Source organism: Mustela lutreola, chromosome 3, assembly GCF_030435805.1.
Source record: "Mustela lutreola isolate mMusLut2 chromosome 3, mMusLut2.pri, whole genome shotgun sequence".
Lineage (NCBI taxonomy): Eukaryota > Metazoa > Chordata > Mammalia > Carnivora > Mustelidae > Mustela > Mustela lutreola.
The window spans coordinates 2,939,025-2,955,569 of NC_081292.1; the positions used below are offsets into that span (position 1 = coordinate 2,939,025).

The 16,545-nt window shown below is 47.6% G+C and overlaps 1 protein-coding gene across 15 annotated transcripts in view; it reads left to right on the forward strand.

The window, feature by feature from the left end:
• Nucleotides 1-16,545, forward strand: part of PTK2 (protein tyrosine kinase 2) — a 248,122-nt gene that overhangs the window by 104,234 nt on the left and 127,343 nt on the right. For all 15 annotated transcript variants that reach the window (XM_059165537.1, XM_059165536.1, XM_059165535.1 and 12 more), the window contains 3 exons: nucleotides 1,061-1,148; nucleotides 14,261-14,340; nucleotides 16,319-16,381. In XM_059165537.1, the coding sequence (XP_059021520.1) occupies nucleotides 1,061-1,148; nucleotides 14,261-14,340; nucleotides 16,319-16,381 (231 nt within the window). The remainder of the gene's footprint in view (nucleotides 1-1,060; nucleotides 1,149-14,260; nucleotides 14,341-16,318; nucleotides 16,382-16,545) is intronic.

Sequence of the window (16,545 nt, forward strand, 5' to 3'; positions counted from 1 at the left end):
AGATAACATTAAAATAAAAAGATTTTTCAAATAATTTTTACAAGACGCCGCCAAAGAGTGAAAGATGAGTCTTGGAGTGGCGGAAGACAGGAGTCTAGCAATGGCCTCACACCCTGAATGTGTAAGACAGCTGGGGGTGGGAGAGGGGGACCCACAGCCCTTTAGAAGAAACAGATGTTTCACAAAAGGAGATTTCCTTTTCGGCAGTCATCAGATGAGGCCGTTGGCGGTCCACCCTACTGTGGCAGGTACTGGTGACTACAAGGAAGAGACATGCTGGGCGGAGAGATCCAGAACACTGCATGCTGGTGGGACTTTAAACGGGTGTGGCTTCTTCAGCTCCCTGACAGGTGGCACCTGCTAACGCAGGGGTGTGTGTGTGTGTGTGTGTCTGTCTGTCTGTCTTATACTCCCAGTCTGTGCCTGTAAAGGACATGGGGAAGAGAGAGAGAGGGAGAGAGCATTCTGGTGAAATTTGTTTCCACCACTCTTGAAGTGCTTCCTGAACAATTTACTAGTTTATGCTTAGAGGAAGAAAAAAAAAGAGTGTTGGTATCCTCATAATAGCTAAAGAAGCAGGAATAACTCAAATGGCCCTTAGCAGTGGTGTGATATTTCATGCAACACTGTGAGCTCAGAGCAACCGTCAGCTTCTAGATAGGCTGAGTCTCACAAGCAGGTCAGTGAGTGAAGAAAGGCCAGACAGGAAAGGGTATGTTCTGTGTGGTTCCATGCGCATGTCAGCCGTCGGGGGAGGTCTGGGGAGGTGCTGCCCCTGCCCTGGGTGGACAGTGACTGCTAGGACCGGGTGCCTTCTGGGCTTCTTTCTGCTCTGTCCCTTGCAGGATCATTGAGCTCTGCTCTGGACACTGAGGTGCACGTCTTTGTGCTAATAAGTTTGAAAATTGATGGTTAAAAATTACTTGTATTTTAAGTTACTTTTAAGATAATATTTCAGAGTAATTGGTTATGCCATAGTTATAATAATGCTGTAATTGTAGACTATGAATTGAGAAAATTATTTATTTCTGATTTTTCTATTTTGTGAATTATTTTTTAGATATGAATTGAGAATTCGTTATTTGCCAAAAGGATTTCTAAACCAGTTTACTGAAGACAAGCCAACTCTGAATTTCTTCTACCAACAGGTATACGAGAACACTCTAATGTACCTTATTCTTTGTAACTTTGAATCCTACTTACTACATGGTTTTATTTTAGAATTTGATTTAAGCTAACATTTGGGAGAATGTGTATTTGTCACAGTATGACACTGAGAGACTTTTAACCAGTAAGAAATTTTGAATTTTTGACCCGGAATTCTTATACGCTTAGGTAGATCTTTAAAGATACTTCTTTTGTGTGGTACAGCAAATCTTAAGCAATACAAGCCTTGGTCTGTCTTTAACTCAAGTACCGTTACCATGCCCGAGTATCCGCAGGCCGGGCCCATGTGGAATTTATTGTCGGAGCCACCGAGAGTCACAGAATCTCGAGAGCAGTTTGCACAATAAAGGCAGAATTGACTTTTGTTTTTGCACTGAGTAACTTCCCCTTTACCCCTTCACATATTAGTTGGGCAACACACGTGTGGCGTGAACGAACCAATAGAATTTTACGACCAAATACATGTCGCTTGTTCGTTTCCACGAAGAGTGACAAAAAACAGGTGTGAGGACCGGCTGACATGTGCGTGCACGTTCTACAGCCAGAAGCACGTGGTCCTTCCTCGTTTTAATAGAAATATTTATTATCTGTCTGTGGTTGGTTAAGAGCGCAGAGGAACTAAATGAGATCGTCTGCACCCTAAATTCCTCACCCGGGCGGGGATCTCCTGCGAACAGGACGCGTGCTCAGTCCCCCGCTGTCGGGAAGCGCAGAGGGCATGGCCGTGCCGGGAGCTTCTGCTGACCCCGTGGAGGCGCAGAGCCCACGCGCTGTCCTGGGAGGGGTCATGTGAGGGGTCCCCAGCTTCGCAGACGAGGAAGAGTCGTACTCTCGGAAACATGGTGCATCTTAATCTGAGTTAAAAAGTTTGGAGAAGAAAGGGGTGAGGAGCTGAGGCCCCCATCGTGAAAAGGGAAGGCTGTAGGTTTCGTCCCGCAGAGTTAAGGGAGCTATTTAAGGGATGTAGTCCGTGAACGTCTCGAGGAGAATTTTTGTCCTTGGGAAGTCAGACCACACTGATGGCGCTGGCATCCGTCATGGACCGGATGGGTCTTAAGGCGGCTGCCAGCAGGTGGGGGGACTCTCCAGCCATGCAGGCAAGAAATGGGGGAGACAGAGGGGTGCCTGGAGCACATTCAGCAGTGGATTTGATGGGATTGGGAGACGGGATCAGACGCAAAAACGAGGGTGTGGATTGCATCAGTCCAGCTGCCTGATGGCGGGAACGAGAAGACATGGCTCACTTCAGAAGGAAGGCGGTAGCCGGGTGGGTCGTTTTCTTTCCTGATGTGAGAAACCTGTGGGTTCCTGCTGCGGAGACCCACGCTGTGAGCGCAGGATGCCAGGACGCTGCTCCCAGGTACTGGGCCTGTTTTCTCACCGCATCGGGAGCGGGAAGCGTGAGGGCCGGGGCCTGACGGGAGCTTGGGGAGGTTGAGCGCGACGCAGAGTTGCATGGGAGGGGGGTTTGCACTTGGCAACACGGAAAGAGGAGAGTCAAGTTTTGATGCAGTGGAGATTGTTGGGGACCCGCTCGTACCACAGGGGTGACTTCGGTTACGAGCTGCCCTGGGGCATGCTTCCCCAGCTCGGCGGCGGCGACTGACGAGCCTCGTGCTGGAGCGAAGCAGGTGACGGGCGTTAGCTGGTGGGTTTGCCTTGCGTTCTCGCTCTTGTCTCTGATCTTTGTCACTGTTGGCGTAATTTCTTTGAGATGATCCGCCCCTGAGGAAATCCATGACTGCTTTAGTGACACCGATCTCTACAATTCGCAGTCAGGCCTCATTGGCTCGCAGTCCCTCCCTTTTATAACTTGGGGCCAGCCTCGCAGCCGACCGCGTTCTTGGTCCTCCCGCGCTGCGACCTGCTGTCCTTGTTTTTCCTTGGACGGGACCTTGCTTCTGTCTCCGACTAAAAGTACCGCGTGTGCTGGTGTGGCCCCAGCTTCCCCTTCCTCCGGAGACCTCTCTCACCACGGTCTGTGTTGTTCAGCAGTCTTTAGAGGACCCAAGAGGTGGGGAGCGCACATCCCGTCGTGCGCTCACCATGCGTGCAGCGGCCCAGCTGTCCCATCGGGTAAGATGCACAGCTCTGTCACCTATCCCGTGAGTGAGGTGGGGTTGTCCGTCCTTCCCGTGCCCCGCCAGTCTTCCACGTTGGTCTGTAGGCAGCGCCAGGCCCTGGAGCAGTCGGCAGTTACCGTCTGTGAACATGACACGCGTGTGAGCTCACCTTCTGGGACGGGACATGTCCCTCTCCGTCCCGTGCACCTCCACCCCACCCTCTGCTTTCTCCGTTCCTGTACTTTCTCTCACAACCTGACCCTTCTTAATCTCTTACAGCTGTTCAGTCATTTGGCACATTTTTAGGAAGTCCCCAGAATACTCTGAAACATTACTCAAAGTATCTTTATCCTAAATAATTGCTGTCATTTTTTGTGTGACTTTACGGTATTCTCCCACGGACCTGTGTTTTAAAAGAAATACAAGAGCCATTGTGATACCGCCCATTGCCCACATCGAAGGCTGATCCATGCCCGTGTCCCAGGGATAGGAGACAGAGGGAGGTAAAGGTGTGTGCAGAGTCCAGGGGGAGGGCAGGGGAAGGACTGTTGTCACCACCAGTGAGTTGGCAGCTGTACTAAGAGCCATGAGTGCACTCCTACCCTCCGGGTCGTGTGTGGCAGTGTCGGCAGCGGGTGCGGAAGAAACAGTGGACTGTGGGCAGTTCGATAGTCACCATGATGCTTACCCTTGCAGGGGCGCACGGTAAAGGTAAGACGGACACGGGCGTGTGTGCGGGTGCTCATCGGAGCAGGGTCTACCGGAAGGGGAACCGGAGCCTTGCTCGGTAAGGTCGGTAAGAGGTTCCTCAGATAAGTTGTGTGGAGCATCAGATGTGCGCGTCCGTCCTGATCCAAGCGCTGCAGCCGCGTCCGCACACGCGGGAGCTGTGATGCTGATGCTGGCGCTTACCGCCGCCCTGCATAGAACATGCGTGGTTCTGCTCGTGGGAGAAGACATGCTTACTGTTGTTTCTACCCTGACCTAACAAGAGTCGTGCAAGGAGCATGGTTTTTGCGTTGCTGCTTTGACAAGGACCTATGTGTTTACTCCGCTCCTTGTGCTAAGCTCTCAGTGCAGAAGCTGTCCTGTTGCACACGTGGGCATTCCAGCGCTGTCACAGGTGACCCGTGTGCTCACTTGTGTAGGCAGGACCAAGATTGGGACAGGCCTCATGCCACCATTGGAAATCAGCTAGGAGTTCAGAGCTTTCCCCTGTTTAAACACGTGCACTTGTACACATGCACGCGCATACACACACACACACACACACACACAGCATAAATAAAACTGTGGCCCTTCAGCGGCTGTTTGTAGCCAAGGTCTACTTAATTGTGAATGGATCTGAAGTATTTTGTGAGAACCTTTTTTTCTCTTCTTTTTCCCTTTTTAAAAAAATTAACATATAATGTATTATTTGTCCCAGGGGTACAGGTCATGAATCATCAGACTTACATACTTCACAGCACTCACCACAGCACATACCCTCCCCAGTGTCCATCCCCAGCCACCCTATCCCCACTCCCCACCCCCCAGCAGCCCTCCGTTTGTTTCCTGAGATTCAGAGTCTCTTACGGTTTGTCTCCCTCCCGATCCCATCTTGTTTCATTTTTTCCCTCCCTACTCCCCACGACCCCCCGCCCAGCCTCTCAGCTTCCTCGTACCAGGGAGATCCTATGATAATTGTCTTTCTCTGACTGACTTATTTCGCTTACCATGATGCCCTCTAGTTCCATCCACGTTGCAAATGGCAAGATTTCATTCCTTTTGATGGCTGCATAATATTCCATTATGTATATGTATACCACATCTTCTTTCTCCATTCATCTGTTGATGGACATCTAGGTTCTTTCCATAGTTTGGCTATTCTGGACGTTGCTGCTATAAACATTCGGGTGCACGTGCCCGTTCAGATCACTACATTTGTATCTTTAGGGTAAATACAGTAGTGTGATTGCTGGGTCGTAGCTCTATTTTCAACTTCTTGAGGAACCTTCATGCTGTTTTCCAGAATGGCTGTACAGCTTGCACTCGTATTTTGTAAGAACTTGAGTGTGGAAATTTTCACTGAGTTCAGGGATAAGTTACCTAATAGAAGCCTCAGAGTTAAATGACACCGTTCTATAATTTTTAAAATCTTTTTCCTATTGATGAAAATATGTAAGGTGTATACATATATGTGTATGTATATTTCCACTGGATTCCAGGCTAAATGGATCCATTTTTAGGGGGCTCAGAATTTGATAACCTTGATTCTTTCTAACTATTTAGTTTGGTAGCACCCAATATGTGTATGCTTTTGTGAGATGTGATAGTTAGTACTAGCGTGAGTGCTCGGATGCTACAGCCCAGATGAAGAGAACACACCTGTTGTCTCCTGGTCCCCGTCCCTGTCCCACCCCTGCCCCCACACTTTTCACTCCATGCACTCAGCCACGGTCCTATGTGTCCGTCATCCCCTGCTTACTTCCCCTTGCAAGTTGGTCACATTTGACAGTGAGTGCGTGTTTGGTTCTGGCGTAGGGTGCGAGCTGCCCGAGACCCCCGAGCCCTCTGCATTCCCTCAGCGGCCTGACTCGCATTTGCATATTGTTTTGTATGTCACCCAGCTCATAGAAGCATTCCAGAAGATTAAAAATGTTTGATTCTGCGCTTTTAGTTGTTTTCAGTGAGCAGTCTCATCAGGACATTTGGTCCACTGTGTTGGTGGAAATGGAAGCTATCATAAGGCTATTTAAACATGGATCCCGTGTGGTTCATTTCTAGAATAATTTTGAACTGTGGTTAGAGTCTGTGGTTCATTTGATGCTAGTCCAGATTTGTTTAGACCTGTTTCAGCACCTCCCACCTGCTGAGGTTGTTTCAAGGTTCTGGTTTTGCTGGAGGAGAACGTGTCTTCTGTGAGTGTTGGGCACAGAGGGTGACGAACACCCGTGAATTCAAGATTGTTGGCAGTGTTGTTCAGGCCTCCCATGTGGCTGGGATTCGTTTTTCCTGCTTCTGGGTACAGGTCAGGCCAGGGAGCATTCTCTCTCGGAGCTTGGATGTTCATTATTGCTGTTGAGAAGTTGGCTGTCATCCTGTCTCTGAAGGTGGTCTGTCCTTCCTCTCTGGCCAGCTTGAAGACCTTTCCTTTGTCCTTCGTGTTCTGCAGTTCTGTTACAAATCAGGTGTGGATCTCCACTCATTTCTTCCTGCTTGGTCTGTGATGTGCTCCCTCTACCTGGGGGCTCATCTCTTTTCATCAGTTCTGGAAATGTCTTATGATTTTTACTTGGACCTCGCCTTTTCTCCCTTCTTCATGACTTGGCCTGAGGCCTCCGCGCGGGTCCACGTTAGAACCTCTCCGGCTGCCCTCCCTGTGCATCCACTTCCTTCTCCTGTCTCAGCGCTTTGTCCCCCTGGGATCTACAGTTCAGGTAAACCCATCACATCATCACCAACTCTCCTCAGCCGCAACCAGCTTGGATGGGTAATGCCTTTGTTGAGTTCTTATCTAGCATGTGTTAAAGTTGTGTGTCCCTTCCCCCTTTAAGAGAATCCACTAGGCCATCATTCATGGCTCTTATGGTTTGCTGATTTTTCTGCCTTTATTTCTGTACCATTTCTTGTAGAGGTCATGTCTCTTCTGAATTGTAACATCCGAAATTCTTGGACCTGACGTCTATTGGTGCTGGCTTACACTCTTAGTGATGCATGTCCCTGTGTGTTTGTTACGAGCTGTTCTTTTGTTGAATTTCACATGTGGGAATCTTTTTAGGGTCTAGCTGGGCAACTGGTAAACACTCCTGAGTGTTACCTGTTTTGTGATCTCTGTTTCAGAAGAACATATATTTTTTATTACTTTGGTTCTTTTATCAGGGTAGAAATAAAAGAATTATGTTTAGATTGTCTCTACCACCATTCTGATCCTGTGAAACAGAGAGCACTTACAATAAACTACCTTCATTTTATTATCTTACAATTTCATTGGTGCCCACTATTCATTTTGTCCATGGTTCTGGATGGTGTCCTGCAGAAAGCAGTGTGCCAGTGGGTGTGTTGAGGGTTGGGTTACTGGTTGGACATTATCCTGTGGATGCAGTTTCATTTAAAGATGTCCCAATGTGAGATACTGCAAGTGATTCACCAAGTGTTTTTGACCCATTTTAGAATATTCTGAAAGCTATTAATCTGCACACTCTAAAAATAAACTGGAATCTTATTATAACCCTTTTCACTGTAGAGCAAAAGTTATAAAACTAAGTTTTGACGCTGAAGCTAATGGCTCATTTTAAAACAAGGAAAGTATGTCTAACCCCAAAATCAAACTTTTCCTTTGCCATATAACATTTTATTCCTTGTTATCTCTCTGAAATCTCATTTCAGAAAGAATTGCATTTGATTGGCAACCTTCTGCAAATAATGGTGGCCATTATGAGAAGAGCGAGGCCCATGTTTGGTCAAGAAGTTGTCATATGAACTCAAATTGTATCGATGTAGAACTTATATACAAATCATTTGGCACTCGAAATTTTTAGCTCTTGGGATGCATGGGTCAGACATGGAGTTCCCATTGTTTTCCCCTACAAATATTTAAGATTAAAATGAGTACAGTTGACCCTTAAGTAATGTCAGGGGTGACGGGTGCTGACCCCCTGCACAGTCATAAATCCATGTATGACTTTTGATCCCCGCCCCCAGAACTTAACTACTAATAGCCTAGCCTTGATCAGAAGTAAACTTTAGTAATAATGTAGTCAATTAACACATATTTTATATGGTGTATGTGTGATATACAATATTCTTACAGTAAAGTAAGCTAGAGATTAAAAAAATGTCATTAAGGAAGTCATAGGGAAGAGAAGATACATTTATAGGACTGTACCGTGTTTATAAAAAAAACAAACCCATGCATGAGGGGTTTGTTCAAACACGTGTTCAAACACGTGTTCCTGTGTTACCTGCATATTCCATCCGTCCTGTCCTGGACATACTACCTGTAGCATAATTATGACTTACTTGACAAAAGGAGTTCCGGTGGGAAGTTGAAAGGAGATACCAAGGTGGGAGCTGTCCCTCACCCTGAGGAGTAGAATCTGGAAGTGCCTGGGGAAGTTCTGAGGTACCAGGATGTGTGATTTCTTATTCCTGTGATTTTTATTTGAATTTTTTATCTTTACAAGTTTTTATTCAGATATTTGCATTATCAGAAATTGATATCCTTATCTGTATTTTCTTGGCTATAAAGCGTTCTGTCAGTTAAAACATTTTGAAATGGCAGCTCCATGCGGGAGATTTTTTAAATTTTTTATTCTTTTAATACCTGACTTTTTAAAAAATTTTAATTTAATTTTATTTTTTTCAGTGTTCCAAGATTCATTGTTTATGCACCACACCTGGTACTCCTTGTAATACATGCCCTCCTTAATACCCACTACCAGGCTTACCCATCCCCCCACCCCCCACTCCAAAACCCTCAGTTTGTTTCTCAGAGTTCACAGTATCTCATGCTTCCTCTCCCCCTCCAATTTCCCCCAATTCACTTTTCTTTTCCTTCTCCTAATGTCCTCCGTATTATTCCTTATTCTCCATAAGTAAGTGAAACCTTATGATAATTGACTCTCTCTGCTTGACTTATTTCACTCAGCATAATCTCCTCCAGTCCCATCCATGTTGATACAAAAGTTGGGTATTCATCCTTTCTGATGGCTGTGTAATATTCCATAGTGTATATGGACCACACCTTCTTTATCCATTCGTCCGCTGAAGGACATCTTGGTTCTTTCCACAGTTTGGTGACCATGGCCATTGCTGCTATGAACATTGGGGTGCAGAGGGCCCTTCTTTTCACTCCATCTGTATCTTTGGGGTAAATACCCAGTAGTGCAATTGCAGGGCCATAGGGAAGCTCTGTTTTTAATTCCTTAAGGAATCTCCACACTGTTCTCCAAAGTGGCCGCACCAACTTGCATTCCCACCAACAGTGTAAGAGGATTCTCCTTTCTCCACATCCTCTCCAGTACACATTGTTTCCTGTCTTGCTAATTTTGGCCATTCTAACTGGTATAAGGTGGTATCTCAATGTGGTTTTAATTTGAATCTCCCTGATGGCTAGTGATGATGAACATTTTTTCATGTGTCTGTTAGCCATTTGTATGTCTTCTTTGGAGAAGTGTCTGTTCATGTCTTCTGCCCATTTTTTGACATGATTATCTGTTTTGTGTGTGTTGAGTTTGAGGAGTTCTTTATAGATCTTGGATATCAGCCCTTTGTCTGTAGTGTCATTTTTGAATATCTTCTCCCATTCCGTGGGTTGCCTCTTTGTTTTGTTGACTGTTTCCTTTGCTGTGCAGAAGCTGTTGAGCTTGAGGAAGTCCTAAAAGTTCATTTTTGCTTTTGTTTCCTTTGCCTTTGGAGACAGGTCTTGAAAGAAGTTGCTGTGGCCGATGTCGAAGAGGTTACTGTCTATGTTCTCCTCTAGGATTCTGATGGATTCCTGCCTCATGTTGAGGTCTTTTTTCCATTTCGAGTTTATCTTAGTGTACAGTGTAAGAGAATGGTCACGTTTCATTCTTCTATACATAGCTGTCCAATTTTTCCAGCACCATTTATTAAAGAGACTGTCTTTTTTCCACAGGATATTTTCTCCTGCTGTGTTGAAGATCTATTTGACCATAGAGTTGAGGGTCCGTATCTGGACTCTCTACTCTGTTCTGTTGGTCTATGTGTGTTTTCGTGCCAGTACCATGCTGTCTTGAATACCTGACATTTTCAGTGTGGGAATTTCAGTTGTCATTTTTCCCCCAAAAAGGTAAAATACATATGGGTCCAAGTCTGACTTATTCGAAGGTGTATTTTCTGTACTTATTTGATAGATTGAGTAATGGACCTTTCTTCTTCTTTTGTCACTTCTGTATACTTCAAGAAGTACTCATGGTATTGAGGATGTAGGTAAACCTTGCATACTTGCTCTGTTCGACACATTTCTTGGTCATCCCTCTGTATGAAAGACTTTAGAAACGGGAAGGCATTATACATTTGCCTTCAGCCCACCTCATGGACTTGGACAGACTCTCACACTGGTAGGATCACTGGGCGTGGGACCCCCAGAACCAGCCTTAAAGCTTAGTCACTCACTAGGAGGATTTATAGAACTTGGGTTGTTTGATTCTCTCACAGAGTAAGAAGAAAAAACCTCATGAATATAAACAGTTCTTGCCACAGAAGGACATCCAAACACACGGTGTTTGTCAAAGTAGGAAATTGACATCAACATGGATGCAGATTAATTTGAAAAACCAAACACAGGACTCCTGGCGGCTCAGATGGTCAGCGCAGACTCTTGGTTTTGGCGTGGGGCGTGATCTCAGGGTTGTGAGGTGGCCCCACGTCGGGCTGTGTGCTCAGTGTGGAGCGTGGGGTTCTCTCTCCCCTGCAGCCCTCCCCTGCTCGCACACTCTCTCTCTCTGAAACAAATAAATAAAATCTTTAACAGCAAGCAAAACGAACACCAGCTCTCAGAGGTCTTCTCTTAGAAGATGCGTGCTCCCGTGCTGCACTTGGGAACAGTGTACAGCAGCTATCTGTGGCATAAAGAGAGACTGTGACATGATGTCAGGCGAAGCAGGCGGTGTGTGGGAAGTCATTTCGTGAGCCCCTGCGGGCGGCGGGATGTGTTCTTCACCTACCCTGCGTCGTCTTCCCATGGAGGAAGATTGTGGTCTTTGCTGTGGGAGAGTTTGCAGGAGATATGGCCACACGCTGTAGGGTCAGCCAGCTGGTGCTTGAGCCCTCACTCTTACGACACTCGCTGTGTGACCGCGGGTGACCTGACTTCCCTGATCTTTCTGTGTAAAATGGGACGACTAACCCCTGCCTTGAAGACTTGTTGTAAAGATTGCAGACGACATCTGTGACAGGGCGGGGCCTCGGCCCTGACAGGCGCTCCTGCAGGCAGCCCCTCTGCTGTCACCCTCATTCTCTCTAGGCTTGTTCTAAGCCTTTTTATTTTTTTAAAGAATTTATTTATTCATTTGACAGACAGAGGTCACAAGTAGGCAGAGCAGTAGGCAGAGAGAGAGGGGGAAGCAGGCTCCCTGCTGAGCAGAGAGCCCGATGCAGGACTTGATCCCAGGACCCTGGGACCAGACCCAAGCTGAAGGCAGAGGCCTTAACGCACTGAGACACCCAGGTGCCCCTTGTTCTAAGCCTTTAAGTTGGCAGTGCTGTCCTCTCACGGTGGTGCGGCAAACTCCAGGACACGTCACATACACGTAGGTCTGCCGGCCAGGGAGCGTGGTGTGCTTACTTGAAGCAGTTTTATCCACATATACTTAAATGCTCAATAAATTGCATTTATTTCACAGACAAAAGGCAGTGAGTTCTTCTGGAAGTCAGTAGATGAGAGGAAGTCAGAAGTGTCTTATCAGAGAAATGAACATGGAGTGTAGTTGAACTCCGAGTCCTAAAGAAAGACACCTGAGCACAGCTTCGGTCTGTGAACGTGCGTGGTGGTTTCGGAGAGCGTCATCTGTGGATGGGGTTTGCCGTCTGTGCTCCTGCAGACACAGGCTGCCCAGGGCTTGGGGTAGGGATGTGGGGAGCCATGGGTCTGTTGGGTGGCTTTGTGTGGGGTCAGTCCACTCTGCAGGGCGCACAGATCATTTCAGGCCGTGGGGACACGGCACCGTGCGCCGAGAGAAGTGCACTGTTGATAGAGAACAACACCTAGAGCTTTCAGGTCATGTTCATGATGGGGTTTTCTACAGGAATTAAGTTGTCATTTCCTCTCTGTGCATTTTTGCAACTAATGTGTATTCGGTTTTGATGAATGAAATAAAGTATGTGATTACGTTTTCCCACCTGTGAAACGTGCTTAAACATTGTAATTAATCTTTAAGATAATTTTGTAATGACGAATTTTACTCAGCAGCTAATTGATATTCTGCTGTGCTTTCTTTGAAGTCCTAACCGAATGGTGAACTAAGATCGACTGGTTCAGTCAGAACAACCGTGCTGTTCTCTGACTCATGGAAATACATGTCTTATTGTACCTCTTGTGCCTTTATTTTTGTGTGCGGTAATAAACCTATTTAGGATGCAAAAGCTTAGCTTTGACGTTTCTATCTATTTTTTGCTATATAGGAGAAAGGGCCAGTTGAAGTATAAACAAAATGATTCTAGGATTAAAGCTCTTTACTTAATTTAGTGGATTGAGTAAATCAGATCCACTGAGTCAGTCGTAAATACCTAATCTGTGTAAACAAATAGAAGTTACTGTTGCTTACGTATGTGGAAAGTGATATTTGCAGAGATACCCAGACCCCAATTTGAAGACTTTATTCGTTCATTCATTTGCCCACTCATTCTGTTAACCATTGTTATTAACGGCCTAGGTCTAGGTGCTAATGCAGAAAATAAGGCCAAGGTTTTGAGGACATGTTGAGATCAGAAATAGCATGGGGTTGCCCATGGCCATGGTCGTCACTCCTCCTCAAGACAAAGGAGTGAGTCGGCAAGTACAGCGCGCGTTGGGTGTAGCCTCTTGGTGCGCTGGAGAGGCTATTCCCTTCTGAAGGCTCTCCCGCTCCCGGTGGGGAGAGGGTGGTGAATGGGCCGGAGGAAGTGTGGGTCAGTGGGTCGGCAAACTTCCTAGGCCAGCGCTGCCGAGCGGCGGGGCAGTTCAGCCGGCCACGGGCGGTCCAGCCTGAGCAGAGCTCGTCCTACACTCGGGTTTCTCTAGTCGCCCAGCAGTCAGCGCAGGGAGGTGGCCGGCATGTTTCGGCCGGCGCTGCTTTTGTCAGGCAGTTAAAATAAAGGGCTAATGAGAGACTGGGAGGTTGGGGGTCTTTGTAGGGGAAGGTCACGATGATGACACACTTGGTGGAAGGTCGACAGAGTTTATCGGGGGTTAGAAGTCTTTTCAGCAAGTGAGCTGACAGCTTGGAGGTAGTAGCTGAAGAGCAGGGTCTTTGGAATTTTGTTCTAGGGCAGAGGTTATCATGCCTTATCTGTGAAGGGCCCGAGAGTAAATACTTCAGATTTGAGCACTAAGAGACAAGATCCAGGGTGTTTGAAGTACTTCTATAAGACGGGACAAGACAGGTTTGCATGAAATGTTGTATTGCCGAAATTGTACTGCAGGAGTGGAGTGTGGTCTTCGTGGCACAGTGCTGCTGTGGGGAATAACGGACCTCCTTGGGAGTGGCCACAGTCCCCAACTGTGGCTCAGAGTGGCGCTCCCTGTGGCCAGGTCATGTTGCTCCCTTAATGCTGCTTGAGAAGGAGGTCTGCTGTGTTTCGGTGTTTCGTCTCGGGAAGTGTATTCTTCTGGTCACATGCTCTCAGGTCAGCCGACAGCGCGCCACTCACCGTCACCGAGCACAGCCGTTCCTCAGAAGGTGCTTGTGGACTTCCTCTGGAGTCTTCTCTTTTTTTCCAATTCAAATTCAATTTAATTAACATAAAGGGCCTTACTAGTTTCAGAGGTAGAATTTAGTGAGTCATCAGTCGCTTGTAACATTGGTCGGTGCCCATTCCAAGAGTCTCCTTGTTATATTGGATTTTACACGTGTTGTGACCTTGCAGATTACTCACATTCGGGGTGGTGAGGTGGGACGTGTTAGTTGCAGAGTTACACGGGTTTGGAAATATGTAAATTTTCTTTGCCCTTGCCATGGGGGTCCAAAGAATGCTGGGGGGACTGTAGTTTGAGTTGAGAAAAGACATCCCCTGAGGATTCGCTTGGAACTGGAGATCTTCCTGCTTTCCATTGTGACAGCGCGGGGCGCAGTGTCTAAAGCCGCTTGCGATTCAGGTGACGTTGTTGCTTCTTGAAGTTTAAGTGCTCTTGGATTAGATGCGTTCCCAGGAAGTCCATTTTATTTCCATAGCTGTTCTTGGTGTTACTCATTTTTATATCCAACGTCTAGTACAATTATTGGCCCAGTGTCTGTGGATGTGAGCGACATCCCAGAAGCAGTTGTGGAACGAGCGACTCTGCGCGTGCTCTGCTAATGCAGCACTGTCTTCCCGTTCTTCTGTTGCAGGTCAAGAGCGACTACATGTCAGAGGTGGCTGACCGTGTGGACCAGGACATTGCTCTGAAGCTGGGCTGTCTGGAAATCCGGTAAGGTGCTAACTGGGCGTTGAGGGCTTGGCTGCTCTGAGGTGTACTTTAGTTTGGGAAATTACCCAAGTATTTTCCTTTTCCTCATAAAGATTATTCATCAAATACTGAATAAAATTTGAGTAAAAATTGGAGATTTTAAATTAGGTTTGTCAGTGTAACTTTTAGAAATCTTAGGATCTTTTAAAATGGTATTTCATTGCATTTAAAGCTGGAATGATTGATGAGTGTGCACATGTGTGAGCAGATCTGAAAGCGCTCCTCGGTAGTCCCCTGGGGGTCATGGCAGTGACCTGTGTCACTGGGGTCCCAGGTGCTAGCCACGCACCACAGGTGGGGACCGAGGAGTTAAACGCGCCAGTGCACACCATTTAAACGGAAGCATAAATAGCCACATACAGCTAGTGGCTGCCGTGTTGCAGGGTTATGGGAAATGGAAATCTGAGAATATCGTTCTTAATTCTGTTACTATTTGTCACCATGTGTCATATGTTATCTTCTATGCTAGCATTTTAATTTTGAATAGAAGAGTATTTTACCTTTTTCAGGTGTGATTTCAATTAAAATTTACTCTGGGCTCCAGTTTAAGATGAGTTGGTTAAGCTAGCCACAGTTTGATTATGTATGCTCGGAACAGTTAGAATTTCCCCCCAAGGTCACAGTTTTTTATACTGCACGAGGCTGTTACATGCCCGACCCTACAAGGACCCAAGGGCAGTTAGGGTGTCATTCTCAACTCATTAAAATTCACGTCCAGCCTTACTTCTGTTTCCCAGTAACGGAAGTCATCCCTTGCTGGTCTCTTCTGTCCCTGGCCTGCCCCTGAGCCCTCTCAGCTCTAGGCAGAAAGCGTCCTTGGCCGCCCTTTCTGCCTCCAGACAGTGCTGCGCGGGCTTATCTGGAGGTGGGGTCAGAAAGCACGAGGTGTTGGGCGAGAGGCACGGGGACCACCCTGGGTTCTCGGTACCTTTCCTGCTCCTTCCCGCACGGGCCTCCCGTGCTGTGTGTATCCCTCTCTGTCCCATGCAGTGTCCCTGACTTCACTGTGAAGTGAAGGGCTGCAGGAGAAGCCGGATGGTGCAGCCTCCCCCTGCAGGCCCCTCCTTCACCCCCCCGTCCCCGCGTGGGGAGAAAGTAAGAAAACCAAACTGAGGGACCCATCGGGGGCCCTCTGTAGTTTTTCATCTAAATCTACTACTTGCATTTTGAGTAGACCAAAGAAAAGGCCAAACAAATTTAAAAAGCAAAGCCGGTATTTATAGTATTAGAGACAGGTTTGAAACGGAGTCTGGTCCTCCTGTTACATGACTTGAGACGACGTGTCCTACTTGTGTGTCCCAAAGCAGCTCCAGCCGGAGGTGTCCTTCTGCCAGGTACCGTGTGTGTGCAGAGAGAATCCGGCACACGCGTGGCAGGTTCTGTAGAGAGAGGAGCTGGCTCCCGCGGGGCCCGACTTGGCTTGACTGGGTCGTGTGGAGTGCGGGGGAAGGCTAGACAACGTACATTCAGAGGGGTGGACAGCGCTGCCTGGGCCGGAGCCTGCCTCCTCCCTGTACAGCCTATCCTAATGATTCTGTCACACGTCCGTGCACTTGCCCTTGGTGACAGGTGGCCCTGCAGGAGTCAGTGTACTTGCTGCTCGCCTGTTCCCACGGCCATCCTGCTCGTGCAGGCTCCCACCGAGAGACTAGCACAGCGGCCAGCAGTCGTAGCTAAGCTCCTTACACCTGGAGTCTGTCTCGTCCTCACAGAGCCACACCTGATTCACACTCAGGGAGAAAGCAAGTTCGTCCAGTAGGACGGAGCCTGTGTTCACTGCTCTCTGCCTCCCAGGGGCTTGGGAGTCACCGCTTGGGGTCGGGTTCGTGTGCATTACAGCACAGCAGGGTGTCTGTGGCTGAGCCGCAGCGCCGTGTCTGCTGAGCAGTGCGGACGCCCCTTACACGTGTGTGTGAATGTGTGTCTTCCCTGGTTTTAGGCGCTCATACTGGGAGATGCGAGGCAACGCGCTGGAGAAGAAGTCCAACTACGAAGTGTTGGAGTAAGTACCCCCTGCCCCAGCCGCACCGCGTGCCAAGCAGTAGGCTCGCCTTCAGGCCGTGGGTGTTAGTTTGCCTAAAGTTAAATCCCAAACCCAAAACGCTGCCATTTCTAGAACAGTCGCATCTGGATGAAGGAAAGTTTTTATAAGCAAAGGGTTCCAAC